The sequence below is a fragment of the Thermobia domestica genome, chromosome 2 (assembly GCF_964235325.1).
Source record: "Thermobia domestica chromosome 2, izTheDome1.hap1.1, whole genome shotgun sequence".
Lineage (NCBI taxonomy): Eukaryota > Metazoa > Arthropoda > Insecta > Zygentoma > Lepismatidae > Thermobia > Thermobia domestica.
In genome coordinates this window covers 88,565,118-88,584,105 of record NC_137455.1, presented here as the reverse complement: position 1 = coordinate 88,584,105, position 18,988 = coordinate 88,565,118, and the positions used below count along the sequence as shown (strand labels likewise).

The following is an 18,988-nucleotide window of genomic DNA, read 5'->3' as shown; positions in this document are numbered from 1 at the left end:
AAATTATCAAGTTCACACTGCATAAAATAGGATTTTAAGTCATTTTTAGTCTCTCTATTTCTATTTTTAAATGATATATCCCCGATTTTTCTTCAAAGCACAGATTTAGTAATTACACTGTTTTGGAAAAGAAATTGTATTCCAAAGACAATGATTAAAGATTTGGTGGAAGGAAAAGTTGAAAAGGGGGAGGAAGTAGACTACATTATGAATAGACGTGTGACATTACAATGATTCAACTTAGAATTGCCGAATTATATTTTGCTAGGTTAATATAGTTTTCAATTCGGTCTGTATAGTATTTTAGTTTCTTTTAATAAAGATCTACTAAAGAAATTGCATCCTTATATTTAATTAATTGATGTATATTTGTTTAAGGTTATTTTGCAACACAAACTCTATGAAATGGGATTGTTGTTACAGCTGGTATCCGAGACAATACTTGGATTTGTATTCTAGGCAAACACCCTACCGAGAATCGAGTCCAGGATAGTGCGAAAACTTTCTCACAAAGTAGTATTTCATGAAAGGTTATTAAAGCTGGATATAGTCTTAAATGGAGAAGTGAACAACAAATAGGAACTGTCAAGGGAAGTTCGGGAGAAAGCACTCATCTGCAGGGAAACTAAGCATGTCCTTTGAAGGATCAATTCATGCCGATTACAACAAGCTAATAAAATTCCTGTACGGTTGAGAACTTTTCGAGAGATTCAACTTAAAAGTTCATATGAAAAAGTGAGTATATGAGCATTTAAACGTATTAAGTACAACATTATTAGCAATGAATATTGACATACGAATTGGAATCTATCGGAGGTAACAGAAAAAAACTGTTTTGCAATAACTAGCAGGTTTGTTAGTTAAAATTATTCATTATACTGTTCACAATAATGATAGGTTAGAGATGAAAATTGCTCACTGTTGTTCTTCTGTTCATGAAAAAATAAAGCAGGCAAAAGACTTTCTTGCACCATGAACATTTTCTGTGTTCAATTGCGTTGCATCTGTTAAGGGAGTAGTTCGCATAACCAAAGTGAAAAACAAATTCGACAAGTGATTCGAAAGGTATTTGTTCGGTAACCTGCTCGTGGAACGCAAACTGAAACAATTCAATGTATCGCGGTGATCAGAAGTGATTCATTAGCATGGACACGAATTTTAGTTGATTGTTTCGTTGGTGCATTATAACGTTCGGCTGAAGACGTTTCTTACTATGTACAAATCTCCTACCATAATCTTTGATTGGTCGGAATCCAAACATATCAAATGGTTGTACAAATCGTGTGCAGTTCTTTGGTATATCCTCAACCAATACGTCTTCGCCATCCGTCATCCAATTTGCAATGGAGAATTTGTCTGTGAATGGACTCCAACGATCAAGCAGAAGCAAGTTCAAAGGCTTCGCCATGGGACAGAACTGCATAATAACGATAGGTCGCTAGGAGGCGTAATCGTGCATTTAACGTTGAATCTCTCGAAAAGTTCTCAACAGTACAGGGATTTTATTAGCTTGTTGTAATCAGCATGAATTAACCTTTCAAATGACATGCTTAGTTTCTCTAGAGGCGAATGCTTTCTCCCGAACTTCCCTTGTGAATTTCACTTACTTATATTTTGTGGTTTACGAAATAAACAAGGATTAAATAGCTCTTTATTCATTAATTTATTTACTTCAGAAGATTAATACATCTACTAAAAATGTACGAAGAATATTATTGCAGTCTATATAAAGTTATATATATATTTATTTATTACTTTTTTTTAGTAATGACTGAAGTAGTTTCTTTGCATAGCTACGTTATAATAATTTCTTGAACCACAGGACGGGTAATCGTCGAGTGATGAACAGCTACACACGACACAAGTTAATAGTTATCATAGTTCAGCAAATTCACACTTGGATGGCTCTAGATGCTACACAGACACAGCACGACACAGTTGCCAGGTCAGCATTTCCAACTGCATGTTTTGAAAATAATCTTTAAAATACCATTTTCATATATTGTTAAATAATTATCACATTCTCACGAAAGTCAGAGTGAACTTTTCAATTAATATTTTGTATAGAAAACATTGTACTTTCTAAAAATATTTATTACTTGTTTTACAGATATTGGACTTTTGATATATCATGAAAACGCTTGTTATTCCTTCATTTGTAGTTGGAAACTGCCATATATCGACACAAACAATTTTAGCAAGTAAAATAAAGCAATATATGCTTATTTCGAGTCTTAATAAGATAATTGGTCATATTACTATAAACCCGGTAATTTCATAATTACTTGATGGATTGCGATATTTCATTTCACAGTGTATCAACTGTAACTCAAAGTTTGAAGAATATATCCGAGTAACATATTATATATGTACATTTCATGTGGATAGTGGGCAAGAATCTTGCATAATATTTCTGTCTAACTTATAAAACAAAGTAATATAACAATATAAATCTAAAATTAATAACAAATACAAAGTAAAATTTATTATTACAAGTATACAAGTCTAATGAATGTGGTTTGTAGCTCGTTGAATGTAATTTAAAACTATCAGAATAAAAGAATTTGTTTTAAAGCCTATTTCTTAAAGATACTAATTCTGTAATACAGACAAATGTAGAGATAATATTTTTTTTAAATATTTTTTAAAAAATAAATAATAAATAAGTACTAAAAAATTTTAACTAAACATTACAAATTAAGGATAAGAGCAGTAGTACAAAAGACTTTTACTATTGTTCTAGGTTTTCAAATTTCACAACGTCTAAAAGACACATGTACATTTGTAATGTTTGTGAAGTTAATTCCACTGGCATCGCACGAACTTCCCGTCGTACACTTTCCACCAATTTAAAGGTGCAAACTAAATTTAGCATAACATTAACCTTATTGCAAAACATGTATGTTGTACTGGACTTTATATTAATTATTTTTATATTTCTTTTTGACCACAATTGGTAAGTTTGAAATTTCCTTTTGACAACTAATAAAAAATAGCAAATGAATATTTCAATGATAGAAGTGGATAAATATGGTAGAAAGCAGAGGTACTATGTTGCATAGAATAATTTAAATATTAAATGAAGCGACAATAATCATGTTAATATCTTCAGGTACCTCATATCTTTATTACGCAAATCATCACTTGAATAACTACAATGAACAGTGGATCAAAATAATGACAGTTATTTCAGCGTTATAGGAAATTGTTTTTATTTATGGAGAGAAATATATGTTCCTTCTTATTATAACAATTATAATTTATTGGTAGTATAAATACTTCCACATTAAATATAAAGATTTTATAGAAAATTGTTCTTTATAATTCTAGTAAGTAAATTTACTGAATTAGTGAATTTCTTTTGAAGTATGATAATGTTCTATCTAATCAACTTACTATGAGAATTTTGAAATTAGCTTATCATTATCCAGGTACCTATATCTGATTTAAGCTATAAATATTTCTGTTAGAATAATAGTCAATTAATTTAACTTTTTAATATTATATATATGCTATTTTTAGTACATTTTATACTATATTCAGAATTTGATTTGGAAATCTCAATGGTTTTATAAGTTTAAAATAATATCAATTACACACAATTCACAATTACATAAATCTACAATATTAAGACACCGAGGTTTAGTGAAAGCGACTTGAATTTTACACACACCTTAAATATTAAACTTAATTAAATCAAACTAAATTAATAGATATTCAATAGAAATAATATTCAATTCACACATTTTTAATTAATAGAAATTATTTACCGCCTACGTCACAGTTTACATAAACTATTTACCTTTAATTTGCTATTAAATTCTTCCTTTTGTACTAGTATATTTAATTTTAAAATTAATTAATAATTTTAACGTTATTTATGGTTGAATATTTTTCTGATGATTTTTTAAAATTGTTCCTTTTGTACTAGTAAAACGGAATAAAATAATGCGTCAGTTCCAAAAATGTAAAGGGTAGCAATATTAAACTTGGCTGAACCATTAAAAAAAATCACAAATATTTTGCAAACAGAACTAGTTCCTACATTTATTGAAGTAAGTTAGTTGGGATAACCAGTAATCTAGCTTTTTGTATGTGAAGCGTACTAAAGTGTGAAAAGCTCGATATTGACAAACATAAAAACGAATACATTTCACAATTAGCATTCGTTACAGCAATAGCAACAGAACTTCGACGAGTTTCCAACGCTCTTCAACATGAATTCGAGCACTGACATATGTAATTACGTTCACAAATATAACACTAAACACAATATAGTCTTCCAATTCAAATGTGTTAGATGCAAAACTCACATTTTCGAAACAATGCTCGAAATTCAATTAAACATACTTTGGGTACTTTAGACTGCAATGTAGAATTTATAGAACAATTTATATTGTTAAAAAGAGGATAAATTACATTGTTGCATGGACACAAGAAAATACACAGGTTATCAAAACTGTGATAGAATATTTGTGCTGTACAGTTTTGTTCCAAGAGTGAAAATTCAACTTATTTGGAAAACGTAAGTTTTGTACCTAGACCTTTCAACTGGTTACGTTCAAAAATAAACAATCAAGTCACACATTCACTTGCATGAAACAAAAGTACAGTCGCAGTGTTTATTATTTGAATTGAAATATTGCTTTGAACAAATATGATCATTCAGGTATCTAGTACTATATTTTTTCATACATGATTTGGCAACAACCTGGCAACTCTTGTCACAGGAACAGTTCATGTAGTAGGTTTATAGCCGGGCATTTTAGGGACAGGAGGTTGCGTTCCAGCTGGAAATCCTGCAGCTGCTTGAAACTCGTAAGGAGGCAGGGGAAGCGATGATCCTTGCTGTAAATATGCAATAATCCGCCGCAACTCTTCTAAAGCGTTTGCCTGCATTAAAATATAATTTTTTGCCAATAGCAGCGTTGCGATCTTGGACAACTTCCTGACGGATGGTGAATGAGCGTACGGAATGACACCTCGTAACTCGTCTAATGCATCGTTTAGATCGTGCATTCTTCTGCGTTCTCTTGCGTTGATGTTCAGCCTTACTGTTTTGCCCTGACGGGACTTCTTCCCCAAAGAACGTGGCCTCGCAGTCTCCGGTTGATTTTCGTCTTGTTTTGACGAAGAGCCTAGATCTGTTTTGGCGTCTTCACACTTTGCCGAAGAATAGCTTGGTGGAGGGCATTGGAAATAGTAGCCAGAGAGTCCTACGGAGCTGAGTGGAGTTCGACGCCCCGGGACCTGGTGGGTCTCTTGATTGCTGTTTGTAGTCTCAGGAAGTTGAAACAACTCCATTACATTCTGTAACAAAAGAAAGATAACATATAAATAAGCTGGAGAGCGTTTTAACTTTTTTAGCTTCAAACTGCAAATATAAACAAAAGACCCTAAAGAAGGGTAAACAAGTTGAATGAAACAATTAACAGTTAAGGACAACCCATTACATTCGAAAATAAATTTTACAAATTATAACCAGAATTTATATATATTTAATAAACAAATAAATAATTAAGTCCTAATTTATTATAAACGTTAAAAGGTGACACTAAATATGAAACATGTCGGAAGCCGGTTAGTCGGTAACCAAATTGTATAGAAAGAGATAGAGGAAAATTTAACTCCTTCGCATGTGAACTGGAGAAATTGTCTCAGGGAGTTTAAGCTTCTTTCCACTATACTCGAGAAAGGTGCACTTATCAATATCGATCAATATTAACATCCTTCACATTGCGGCTGGAGGTCAAGGCCAAAAAGTGTTGACTTTCATAAGGGACATTAACTTCTTGATGACAAACGCCAGGTTCTACATCTAAAAGTAGAGTATCTTGGGTAGAGATACCCTACTTTCTCATTGTTGCCCTAGTTTCACAATATTTCTCGAAGTGTTCATAAATATAACATAGATATATCATTACGCGTATGTATTACTAAGACTGGTAACTTGAAATTGTACTCACTATTTATCTAATTACACGAATATTTTGAACATAATGACAAACGTTCTCCATGTATGTTTTATAAAGCAGCTTTTGTATATTAAAAAAATAGTGGACATAATGCGCGCCGACTACGTGTGTGCTCCGGGGCTCCGGCACCCACACAAATAATCTTGTGGGTGCGGTGCACACACAAGATTTTTAGTTTGGGCCTGGGTTTGAACCCGTTTCTCTTACGTTTAAGACAGTCATGTTACCGACTGACCTAAGTCAACCCCAACTTATCCCTATAATACCGGTATATTTTATTTTATCACAGCACAGCCCTTTATGACAGTGTTGATAAAAGATTTTAACTAAAAATAAATCAAATCAAATATCGAGACTTCCCTGAGAACATATAGGCTAACTTATTCCGCCATTGATATGCATCACATAAATTTTGGAAAGACGGCGCCATTGGTGAACACTGTTATGAATTGGCCATTTTCTTTCGAAACTTAGATGTATTTTGAAACCAGAATTAACCAAGTAACAATTGTAGATTGTACATGTTTCATGTAACTACTCCTCACACACAATCCACTTAATCCACTTACATTCTTCTCTTCTTGTGTAGAATAGTCGTGACATTCGATACAACGATTATTATTAGCACAATCTTTGTTACAATTTCTACGCACATGATTTTTTGCTATCGATAACTGTTACTTTTCTTTGTAACTTGCTATTATTATTTAGTAATTGTAATTGATTTCATTACCTGTTGTGTGATTACTATAGTTAAGATGTCCAGCGATTTTGGGAACCTTCTCATAAATGTTTATTTTACTATTTTCTGTTTTTGATTTTTCAATTACTGGAAGTGAAGCCAATTCAATAAATACCGGTAACTTAACCAGTATTTTTTTTGTGAAGGTCGCGGTATCATCTTTATCCAGTATATGTGTTGAGGAAACAATGGAACTGAAGTATTTTAAGCAGGGGCATCTTCACTCAGGGGGCATCTTTATCTATTCCATTGGATAGTGTTGCACCATCTAGCCTACAGCTGTGATCTGTCTCAATGCCGGGAACCCAGTTTTGTAGGGGTCGAGAAGTGCATGAGGGGATGTAACAATGCCATACTCACATATATACTAGAATGTAAACATAAGCATTTGTCTCCTGGTATCACAGAAATGAAGTCTTTGAATTTTACGTCCCACGGTTATGCCGGTTAGGCTAAAGGAGACGGTGATGATGAGTAATGAATGAAATGGTGGAATGAAGAAAGTGGGAGGAAACGGGAGAACCCCGAGAAAACCTACGCACACGGTGTTTGTCCACCACAAAGTTCACTTGGCGGGGGCTGGGATCGAACCCTAGACCCCAAGCACCAGAGGTGAACGCTCTACCACTGAGCCACCGCGGCCCCAGTAAGAAAAATGTGTTGCCAAGAAGAATATAAATTATACGAGTATGTGAGTATATTGTTCTATTTAAACCCACTCCCACTAACCATTGCTAGACACTTGTATATGAAGTCTTCATTACTAGTACAGTTGAAGTTATTTCTATACTATTTGTAGGATGTTTAGAACTGCTACGATATTGTTCCAAAAATAAATGTCAAAGATCGAAATAAAATTTTAGATGGCGTGAATATATAATCATCATTCGAAACAATCATCCAACTTTTAAAAAATATATCGATACCTCGATGCGAAAAGTATATTGAAATATTCCCCAAGTAAGATATCAATAAGTGTCTTATTCTTATTTATTCCGTTTTCATATTATACTGAGATGTGAAGAGTACTGATTCGCTTTGAAAATTGAAATCTTACAAATTACGGTACAAAAGAATTCTAGGTGTAAAGTTACGTTCTATCTCACGTATATGGGGTGTGGCATAAAACACGTAACAGAAAATGGATTATTTAAGTGACGAACGACTATAGGTTAATCACGTAATGCTTTTTTGTAGGCCATTGGTTTTTGGACAAGTCTCTCTCACATCCTATATTTAAATACCATGAATACCATGAATACCATGAATCTGGTTTATTTTTCGAAACGATAGCATATTTTTTGAAGGTATGAACCATGGTCAATCTACTTGAAAGAAAAGGCAGTAATAGTGAAGATGTCAGAAATGTTATTTTTCAATATTGAAGCTCTAAAACATGAAATATTATTTACAATTGACTCTTATTTGGAATCCGTACGTCAAGTAACTTTTCTGTGATCGAACGTTGGACTACCCGGAGAAAAACCACGTAAGCTAGTCACCATGGATAAGACCAGAAAAGAATTTGAAGAATAGTTTATATCAAGTGGGCGATAATTATTCAAAATATTGAAAACGAATCTTGAGCTTGGTGACGATTTTGTTTATCGTTAGTAGACATTTTGTTATTACAAACTTAAAGGGAGAGTTAGAGAAGGGAGAGTAGTTGATGTTCAAAGTAGATTTGTGTATTTAATATTTCTGGGATTATGCTAATGATATACAGAGACTTACGTGGTTCATGGTGGATGTATATTTAAAGTCATAAGCTAATTGTGCATAAATATATATTCAGTTAAGCTTAAATGAAAGTATATATTTGTCATCTTACAAGTCTTCTATAGACTTTCAAAATATTAGTTTCTGGTAATCGACTTCATGAAATTCAATTGTAACCGAAATACCAAAAGTCTTAATACAAATTATTAGTCACTCGGACACTTATCAACAGAATTTTGCTGTTAGTGGAAAATCATCTAGTGCAAATTGAGAAACTTTGCCAGAACTATGTTCTTTCTCTTCACGTAAGAATTATTTTCTCTAACACCGTCCATTAATTTAGTTTGCTCTCCCTTGCTTTCCTCAAAATATATCTTCTAGCACGTCCCTCAGAATACAAATTTTTCTTAAGCATTGCGCCCTATCCAGTTCTTTTCCTCATTATCTCCAATACTTTTTTTTTACTAGCGCTTCCATTTTAGTTTTCATTTCTACCGAATCAATTTTTTATTCTTCTCTATACACATATTTGAAGACATCTAGAAGCTTTCCGATATTTTGAATGGGAAAGAGAAGATTTGGATGAAGAGTGGAAATGATTATCTTCAGAAAAATACATGTACAATGTTGATTAACCTCTGAGTCTATGAGGGGCAAACTATGGATTAATGATAGAACGCTCAACTCTAGTACAGAAGACAATAAATTCGCTATATATAATCCCATGAGTTTTTGAAAGAAGAAATATTATGACTATTCGCGATATATTTATAATGACATATATAATCATTTACTACTGGGTGTTTTGCCTAATTTCATTGCAGACCGGCTGTATGACGTCATAATTTCAAGATGGTCTCAAGAATAGATACTAATATCTTTCATCTGCAACTCGTTTATGGTTATTCCATGCAATTTTTTTAAATAACATTTTTTGGTGGAATAAAAAAAGGAAGAGAATAGGTTATTGTAATATTTTTTTATATCTTTTACCGTTTCCGAGATATAGTCATAGTTTTAAGTTTTCTCAGTTGTTTTTCATTCAATAGCAAGGGCATATATCAATATGTTCCACTCGGGGGGATTTTGAATGACGAAATATTATGACTATTCGCAATATATTTATAATGACACATATAATTATTTACTACCGAGTGTTTTGCTTGATTTCGTTGCAGACAGGCTGTATGACGTCATGATTTCAAGATGGCCGGCACAATAGATACTACACTGACAGAAATGGAAATCCCAACACCAAGAAGGAGTTATGCTAGGTGAATGAAACTTACATAGAATATTCACCTACATGCTTTATTACAGTGATACCAGTTACAAGGTCACAACTCCAAGGACGCGCGTGCACTGCCATAAAGTGCGTAATGGGTTGAAACATTAAACACGTGCCATGCTGGTGAGAAGCAGTAGTGTCATTGTGCAAGTCTACGGTAACGCGTGCAACGAGTGTACAGAATGCCTCGAAGATGACAACGAACTGTTTATCGGCAGTTAACGCAGTTCGAACGGGGCCGGGTGGTAAGATTGTGAAAGTGTGGATTTTCATTTCGTGACATCGCAGCAAGATTTGATCGAGACGTCTCCACGGTATACAACTGTTGGCAGCAATGGTCCCGGGAAGGCGTTACTACTAGAAGACCGGGTTCCCAGCCTTCCCGGTCCACCGGGGAAAGGGAGGATCAGCGTATCCGCATGATGGCCCTGGCGGATCAGAGGGCGTCTGCAGCCGAAATTCGAGCTGTAGTGACACCTGGCGTCAGTACAAGAACTGTTGTGAATCGTCTACTGGATTGTGGGCTCTGCTGTAGACGTCCTGTGGAGTGTTTGTCGTTTACTCCTACCCACTGTCAAAGCTGTCTTCAGTGGTGTCGCGAGAGAACCCATTGGAGGGCAGAATGGATTTCTGTGATATTCACGGACGAGAGCCGTTTCTGCCTCGGTACCAGTGATGGACGTACACGAGTCAGGAGGCTGCCTGATGAATGTTTGTTGCCAACCTGCATTAGTCGTCGTCATACCGGTCCGACCCCGAGAATTATGGTATGGGAAGGAATTTCGTATGACCACAGGACTCCTCTAGTGATTATTCCTAACATCATGATAGCGCACGTCTACATTACAATGGAGATCGAACCCGTTGTTCTCTCCTTCATGAACGATATGGAAGGTAACCTGTTTCAACAAGATAACGCTCGTCCCAATACCACAGCTGCAAATCTACGTGCTCTTCAAGATGTTAACGTGTTACCTTGGCTGGCAAGATCTCCAGATTTGTATCCAATAGAATATGGGTGGGACATAATTGGACGACACCAACGGACCCATCCTAAACCAGCAACGACCATCACCAATCTGACCTTACAGGTGCAGCAGACGTGGAACGCTGTTCCACAAGATGACATGCTAGACCTCTACGATCGATTGCCTGCTCGTGTGGACACATGCATTCAACGAGGCAGTGACTACATTGGATACTATAGACGAATATCGTCCACTTTCGTCTGGCGGCGCATCTGCATTTTGTACGTTCTGTACTTGAAATTTGAATCAATGTAATAGCACATGTACATGATTATTCTCTGTAAGTTTCATTTACCTAGCATAACTCCTTCTTGGTGTAGGGATTTATATTTCCGTCAGTGTAATATATTTTTTCTTCTGTAATTCGTTTACGGTTAATTCTATGCAAATTTTGTAAGTAACATTTTTTGTTCGGGATAAAAAAAAGAGTTCATTATAATTTTTTGATATCTGTTACCGTTTTAGAGATATAGTCATAGTTTTAAATTTTCTCAATTGTTTTTCTTTCATATCAAAAAACCTTTTCGGTCAAGGTTGCAGGCGAAGGTAGGTTTCGTAATTTGTACAAAAGGAAATATGTTATTGGTTTGAGGGTCACTGTGATTTGCAACACCTTTCATAACTAAGGAGGGCAAGGTTGCCGATTTGAAAGGATAATTTCTGACAATGGGGAATTTATGAAGGGCTTTTCGCCCTTTTGTTTGGGCTTTTTCTCAGTCCTTATTCAACCGAGTTACGCCAAATTTGGTGGAGTCACAACTAGATACTCAAACAAAATAATTCTAAAAGTTTGGTGCAAATCGATTCAAATAAGGATAAAGAAACAGCCAGACAACAGATTGATAGCCGTCAAAAAAGGAAACAACTAAACATCCAGTATATTTCACACGATCAGTTTCAAAATTTGTAGGGGGAAACAATCTTAAATTTATAGGGTCTTAAAAGACTATCCACCAAATTTGGCATAACTCGGTTGAATAAGGGCTGAGAAAAAGCCCAAACAAAGGGGCGAAAAAAGTCCTTCATAAATTCCCCATTGTCAGAAATTATCCTTTCAAATCGGCAACCTCGCCCTCCTTAGTTATGAAACGAGTTGCAAATCATAGTGATCTTCAAACCAATAACATATTTCCTTTTGTACAAATTACGAAACCTACCTTCGCCTGCAGCCTTGGCCGAAAAGTTTCTTTTTTTTTTTTTTTTTGATATGAAAGAAAAACAATTGAGAAAATTTAAAACAATGACTATATCTCTAAAACGGTAACAGATATAAAAAAATTATAATGAACTTTTCTCTACCTTTTTTCATTCCGAACAAAATATGTTATTTACAAAGTTGCATAAAATGAACCATAAACGAGTTACAGGTGAAAAATATATTAGTATTTATTCTGGCGGCCATCTTGAAATTATGACGTCATACAGCCTGTCTGCAATGAAATCAGGCAAAACATCTGGTAGTAAATGATTATATTTGTCATTATAAATATATCGCGAATAGTCAGAATACTTCGTCATTCAAACTCCCCGCGAGTGGAAGATATTGATGTATACTCTTACTATTTAATAAAAAACACAACTGAGGAAATTAAAACTATGACTATATCTCGAAAATGGTAAGAGATATCAAAACTATTATTATAACCTTTTCTCTTCCTTTTTCCATTCCGATCAAAAGAAAATGTTATTTAAAAAATGTGAATAGAATTAACCATAAACGAGTTACAGACGAGAAAAGATATTAGTATCTATTCTTGCGGCCATCTTCAAATTATGACGTCATATAGCCGGTCTGCAATGAAATCAGGCAAAACACTTGGTAACACATGATTATATTCTTTATTACGAATACATCATGAATACTCTTAATATTTCTTTATTCAAAATCCCACGGACTAGGATATATTTTGTTATGCCTCTGCACTAATAAAGCCATGTGATCTTTCGACGGAGAACATATTGTAATAAAACATGTATCATTTCGGTTCCCCATTTTTTAAACTTGTCCAAATAAAAAATATTTTTACTTTTTACTTACTCTTATTACAACCTAACGCATTAAGATTCTTGTTCGTTTTAATTTTCCGAAGGGTATACAAACTGTTATATACATAGGATCAAAATTATCCTTATCCCAGCAAAGAGAGTTTTGTTCATGTAACCATTGAAGGCTTTTACCTAAACCCTACTGATGAATAGTATATATGATATAACTACACGAGTCATATCATGGATGCTGCGGTGCTTCAGTGGTAGAGTATTCACCTCTGGTGCATGAAGTCCCAGGTTCGAACCAGTTCGCGCCAAATGGGCTTTGTATTGATGAACACTGTGTGGGGGGGGGTCTTGTTTTCTCCTACTTTTTCTTATTCTATTATTTTATTTATTTTCATTATTACTGTTTCCTTTAGCCTACACAGCATAACCGTGGGGAACAAAACTGATCATTTCATTTCATTTTTTATTTCAGAAGTCATATAATGAGAACAGATGAAATATTTATACTTCATATACCTTTTTCGAAATATGTGTGTATTTGTGAATTAAAGAAACGAAGAAAAATTGGGAGATAAAACATTACGAAAGCAAATACTTCACTAATCTTTCTGCGATGTTTTTAGCGATTACGCTTTTTTTTATGGATACACGTTCAGAATTTTTGGAGAGATGATCAAATTCTAAGACTAAAAATATCGTCACGATACTCATGTGATATTTCCGCGAGTTAGGGATTATGTCTACTTAGCCTCTGTTGCTCTTCCTAACAAAGTGCTTGGGAAATTCTCCCACGAGATGAGCTCATCCCTGCCCATGAACTGAGAGAGATGAAGTATCCCAAGGGGAGCCGAGCCGAGCTCCCCCATTCGTTCACTGGTAATGATCCAAGCAGGGCAAAAATACATTCATTATGGAAAACCATCAATACTCGTGTGCTCTCCACCACGTAACGATTCACTTTCATTCATATTATATACAATATCTGTTTGTGCGTGTGTCTGTGGAGAGAAAAGCAGGAGGGAATTCTAGTTTCAGACCAGTAGAGATATTTCACTCAAATCATTATATTCTCTTCTCTCTTTCTGTCTCCCTCTACACATACAACTTTATATATATATATATATATATATATATATATATATATATATATATATATATATATATATATATATAGGGAGAGAAAGAAAGGACGAGAGTAAAAGAGAACTCTCGGCAAGAATTAACTATGCAAAGGAATTGAAGAAACTCTCCCTGACAAATATTTTCTCTACTTACAAACTGGAAGAGCCAATACATATCAGTAAAATTATAAATACCTAGGTGTAACTCCAGAATTCACAAACACATAATATTTTAATGAAAATGCACAAGTATTTAATTGAAATTTGTTAGTATACTGAATTATTATTATTATTTTGATGATAATATTAATATTATTATTGCAGTATATTAACAAGTTTCGATTAAATACTTGTACGTTTTAATTAAAATAATATGATCTTTTGAATTTTGGAGTTATACCTAAGTATTCATAATTTTACTAATATGTATTGCTCTAACAGTTTGTAAGTAAAGGAAATCCTTGACGATGAAAGTTTTTCCTGTTATTATTATTATTATTATTATTATTATTATTATTATTATTATTATTATTATTATTATTATTATTAAGTTCTTGATTATTATTATTATTTAATGTTTCTTGGAGTACAACTCTACGACCTACAAGCTATGTCTATACAACTTTTTTTTGTTAAAAATTTAGTCTTTTTTTTAGATTAGATACTTTGATTATAGTTTAGCATTTCTTTCAGAGCGAGGTTTATGAGACATGCATCTACAACTTAAAATGGGATCCAAACCACATGAGCTCCCACCGGGAATCGAACCCTATCTCCCGCAAAACAATGCGTACGCTATCGTTAACCACAGAGCCACAAGAGAGCTTACTCTATATTTACAATACTGAACACAAGTGTTTTTGATGTTGGAGTTATTCTGAAGACTGGAAGGAAGAATAGTGTTTAAACTATACTAATAGACCGACCATATATTACTACAGAAACAAATTAGACCATAAATTACTAGTTTGAAGACCCCGTAGTATAGGATATTTTTTTTAAAAAAATATATAATAGAGTATGTTTTACCAAAACTCCTTTATACATTTACCCTGTCCAAGCGCGAACTCAGAACTTTTTGTTGAGAGTGAACCAAACTTTGGGAAGGGGGGTTCAATACTACAAGCCACTACATCTATGCAGTATTGAACGGGTATTATTCTGCACACGAAAAGACGATAAGTAATTGTAGAATACTTCCACCTACATTTTCAAGAAAAAAATGATAGAACTAGATTGTTTGTATAAGAGAAAGAATACACATGAGGCTTAAGATCAAATTTTCATGCTACATCAATATGTGCTTCATGTTAGAAAAGATACAGAGGTACAAGCGAAAGTGCAGACATTTGAAAATGAGAAAATGAAAGTGGTTAGATCGTTATTTTAGAAGAAATTGCATTCTGATTGAAATCACGATGAAAGGAAAAGGGAAATAGGGAAATGACTTAAATTGGTGGGCGCTATTAAAACGGGTAATTGCCCTCAAGATGAAGAGATCAACTTACAGTTATGGTTAATGGAGGATTATCAATTTGCAACACAACCTTCCAATGAGGACAGAAGACTTATAGTGATAATCTTGATTTGCGTATATTAGATCTTTATTTGATTTGTGCTAATCAAAAATCTTCAGTTAAAATAATGATCAAATTGTGCTGCCACTTTCTTATAGTCTCTTGTATTTCAACTGACTTTAAATCTTTAGTATGTAAGGTACGATCCTGTTTTAAAAACTTGGCCATCCACCTTCTTTTTTGCAAACCCTACACTTTTACTTACAGTTGGAATTAAGTCAAGCAAATGTAGATTTTCTTTGGTTAATTGAGATCTTTATTTAGAGTCAAATATTAGAATTTCCTTCAAACGACTGCCATAATATCGTCTTCTAAAGCAATTTGGGTGGCCAAGATGTTTTGTACAAGACTGTACTTTGAGCCTATTTAATCAAATCATAGAGTGTTTTTCTTTCATTAGACTTGAAATTTCTTTCTCTCTGCTTAAAGTTTCTACTTCCTATAGTTAAGATAAATTAACCCCATCAGGATGCCGCGGTCGGCAAGAGGCACCCGTCCGCGGCGGCACGACGATCTACTTGTTCAAAGTTGCCGACCTTTTGCCGAGGCGGCAAGCGGTCGAAAATCGTCAAGTAAAATTCTCTTTGCCAACTCTTTGCCGACTGTTGCCGACCGTCAGAGCCGGCAAAACAATCGGAAAGGCCTCTTTCCGACTCTCTGCCGACTCCTTATGCCGGCCTCTTTTCGACGGCGGCGCCGGCGCATTTACTGTGCCTTTACGGTTGTTTGCCGACTGCTCGGCAAGACAACTTCCCGACGGCGGTGCCGGCGCATTTAATGCTCATTTCCGGCTGTTTGCCGACCGCTCGCCAAGGCAACTATTCGTCGCGGTCGAAAAACGCGCTGAAAGATGCCGGCGTCTGGCGCCGGCAATCCGACCGCGGCATCTGGTCGGCATGGACAAATTGTCCGACTATAGGCGGCAGAATCCTGATGGGGAAGTATTAAAATCAAATGAATTACCTACAGTACCAAAAAAAAATTGGATATATAACCAGGTGTAGTACTATATTCATAATTCCCCAGAAATTATATGGTGAGGCGCAAATTCTTGAGAATACAAATATACTACAAGGCATTTTTAAAATTTCTGACAGTTCGTTTTATCGGGGGAAACTTCAGACCTTATGTAAGTGGAAATATAATAATATACAGGTCGAGATGTAATCTACGTGCACACTATTAATTTCAAGTCCCAGACTTACATCTTCTGTGTAGATATCATTATTTTAATGTGAAAAATACAAATAAAGTAAACGAACAATATCCATTGATCAAGATGAACTCTATAGTGATGGTGTCTTAATTGTATACATTGAAGTAATGCACTAATGTTATTGTAATACGTATTAATTATTGTATTCTGACATGGTAATTAATTATAAGTTAATATAGTTCAATTTCTCAACAATACATAAGAAATTTGCATCCTCAAGTTGTTTAAGAACGTTGCAAAAATATTTCGAGTTGTTAGTTAATAGTATAATAATCGTTGGATGAAATAGCCCTTATGACTCAACATACGGAGGCTATTTTAGTTCGAAGTAAAAGAATTAGTTTTTTTTTTTTTTTTTTTTTTTTGAGATATAAATACATTCTCTAATTTGATACTAAAATATACGAAACACGGAATTCATATTTACCCAGTTTGTAAATAAGAAAGGCATATAGAATTGAACAATTAGAAGTGAAGATGATAACTTATGTAAAACAGACTTGTGATTTTGCCAAAATACATTAAGATATAGCCTCGAGAAATTGTATCCCCATTAGTTTTTCGAATTTTACGAAGAATGTTTCCATTTCTTTCTTTCTTTCTTTTTTTTTTACATTATGATAGCTAATAGAGATGAAAAAGAAATGAAATTTTGCACGCTTACGCCGCGTAGGCTAAAGAAGACGGTGATGATGGAAAACGGATAAAGGAAGTGGTAGGAAACGGGAATCCTGAGAAAACCCACACAAACTGTGTTTGTCCACTACAAAGTTTACTTAGCGCGAACTAAGATCGAACCATGGACCCTATGCAGCAAAGATGAACACTGTACTACTGACGAATCGTGGCCTCAATAGCTAATAGTATTCCAATATTAACTATGGATGAGATGCGTCCTAAATGTGTCTGATGTAACATTAAAAAGGCTCCTTAGTTTGAGGTATCAGATTGTGTTATACTTTTATCAACGAAATATACTAATTCTTCAATATTACTAGCCTAATCACTGCAAAATTAATATACCACTAATTTTACAGTAATTATGTGATATCTTCAAATACATAAAAGATAATCGAAATGTGGAACAAAACCGCGTTAAACAATATTATTTTGCATGAGGTACCGTTATAGTAGCTTTCCGTTTGCAGCCATTTATAGACGCGAAAATAAATGCCGATTTTCTAAATGACTGGAAATCGAGAGCAAATAAGTGTCGTGATAATGGTGTCTATGTAAAATAATATTGTATAGGGAGTTCTTGTTTCACTTTTTGATTATCTTTTACCTATTTGAAGATATCACATAATTACTGTAAAATTAGTGGTATTTTAATTTCGCCCTGATGGGGCCTCTTAGCTGAGAAAATGTCCAAGGATGAGGTATACATCAATCGACAGATCTCATCGACCTAAACAAAATTATATGAGTGAATATAAATCCCCATGAGTAGTTTTCGAAAAAAAAAAAAAAACAGGAAAGACTGTTCTTTTGTAAAACTAGAAATTGGTGCTGTACGACAACCGTACCATGTATTAGGATTAAACTACTACTGAAATATAACGTCATCAAGTCTTTACATTATAATACTTTCAAGACAACAGTACACAGAATGATTAATGAAATATAGATCAAAATTATTATTAAGTCTTAAAATTTAATTTTCGTTTAATACTTGTCCAAAGATGAGAGAGAGATTTCAATCGATATATAACTTTGAGCTAAAGAAAATGAAATCTTTGTGGCTAAATTCTCATGAGTAGTCTTCAAGAAATTTGAGTAAAACGAATTTTCGTAGGGTTAAAAGTATATCGTTCGTTCCTTATAATAATAATAATTGATTATTTCTATTCAACTGAAACAGATTATTTATTTATTTATTTATGTACTGCATATGTAAGAAAATGCATTGTTAAGCAGCAGGTTGTACTGTATATATGGTTATCTGTCTCCCCTTAAAGATGACATATAGGTTCGTACTCCTAAAAGTTACGTCACTAATTTTTAACATCTATACAAAGAGACATTTTCTTTTTAAGAGATTGGCGTGGGAGATCCAGGTTCAATTCCGGCGGGAGCTCATATGGTTCAGATGCCACGTTAAACTGTAAGTCCATGTCTCATATAGACTCGCTACTGAACGGAACGCTAAACTTAAAATCAAATCAATTTTTTTTAAAGATAGCATCTTAAGTAGGTACATTATTATATATAGGAATGCGCACGAGACAAGATTTGGGGCTATCTCGTCTCCAAAATGTGCTGTAAAAGTGATGCCTTCGCTCGAAAAATGTACATTTCTCTTTTAGAAGAGCTGTGTCTCGATT

General features: G+C 34.2%; 1 protein-coding gene across 1 annotated transcript in view; it reads right to left on the bottom strand.

Annotated features, from left to right (window-relative positions):
- Positions 1-1,647: 1,647 nt before the first annotated feature.
- Oli (basic helix-loop-helix family member olig) overlaps positions 1,648-18,988 on the bottom strand; it is a 32,314-nt gene continuing 14,973 nt past the window's right edge. The window contains exon 2 of the mRNA XM_081743794.1: positions 1,648-5,310. Coding sequence (XP_081599920.1) covers positions 4,738-5,304 — 567 coding nt within the window. The 5' untranslated portion in view covers positions 5,305-5,310 and the 3' untranslated portion in view covers positions 1,648-4,737. The remainder of the gene's footprint in view (positions 5,311-18,988) is intronic.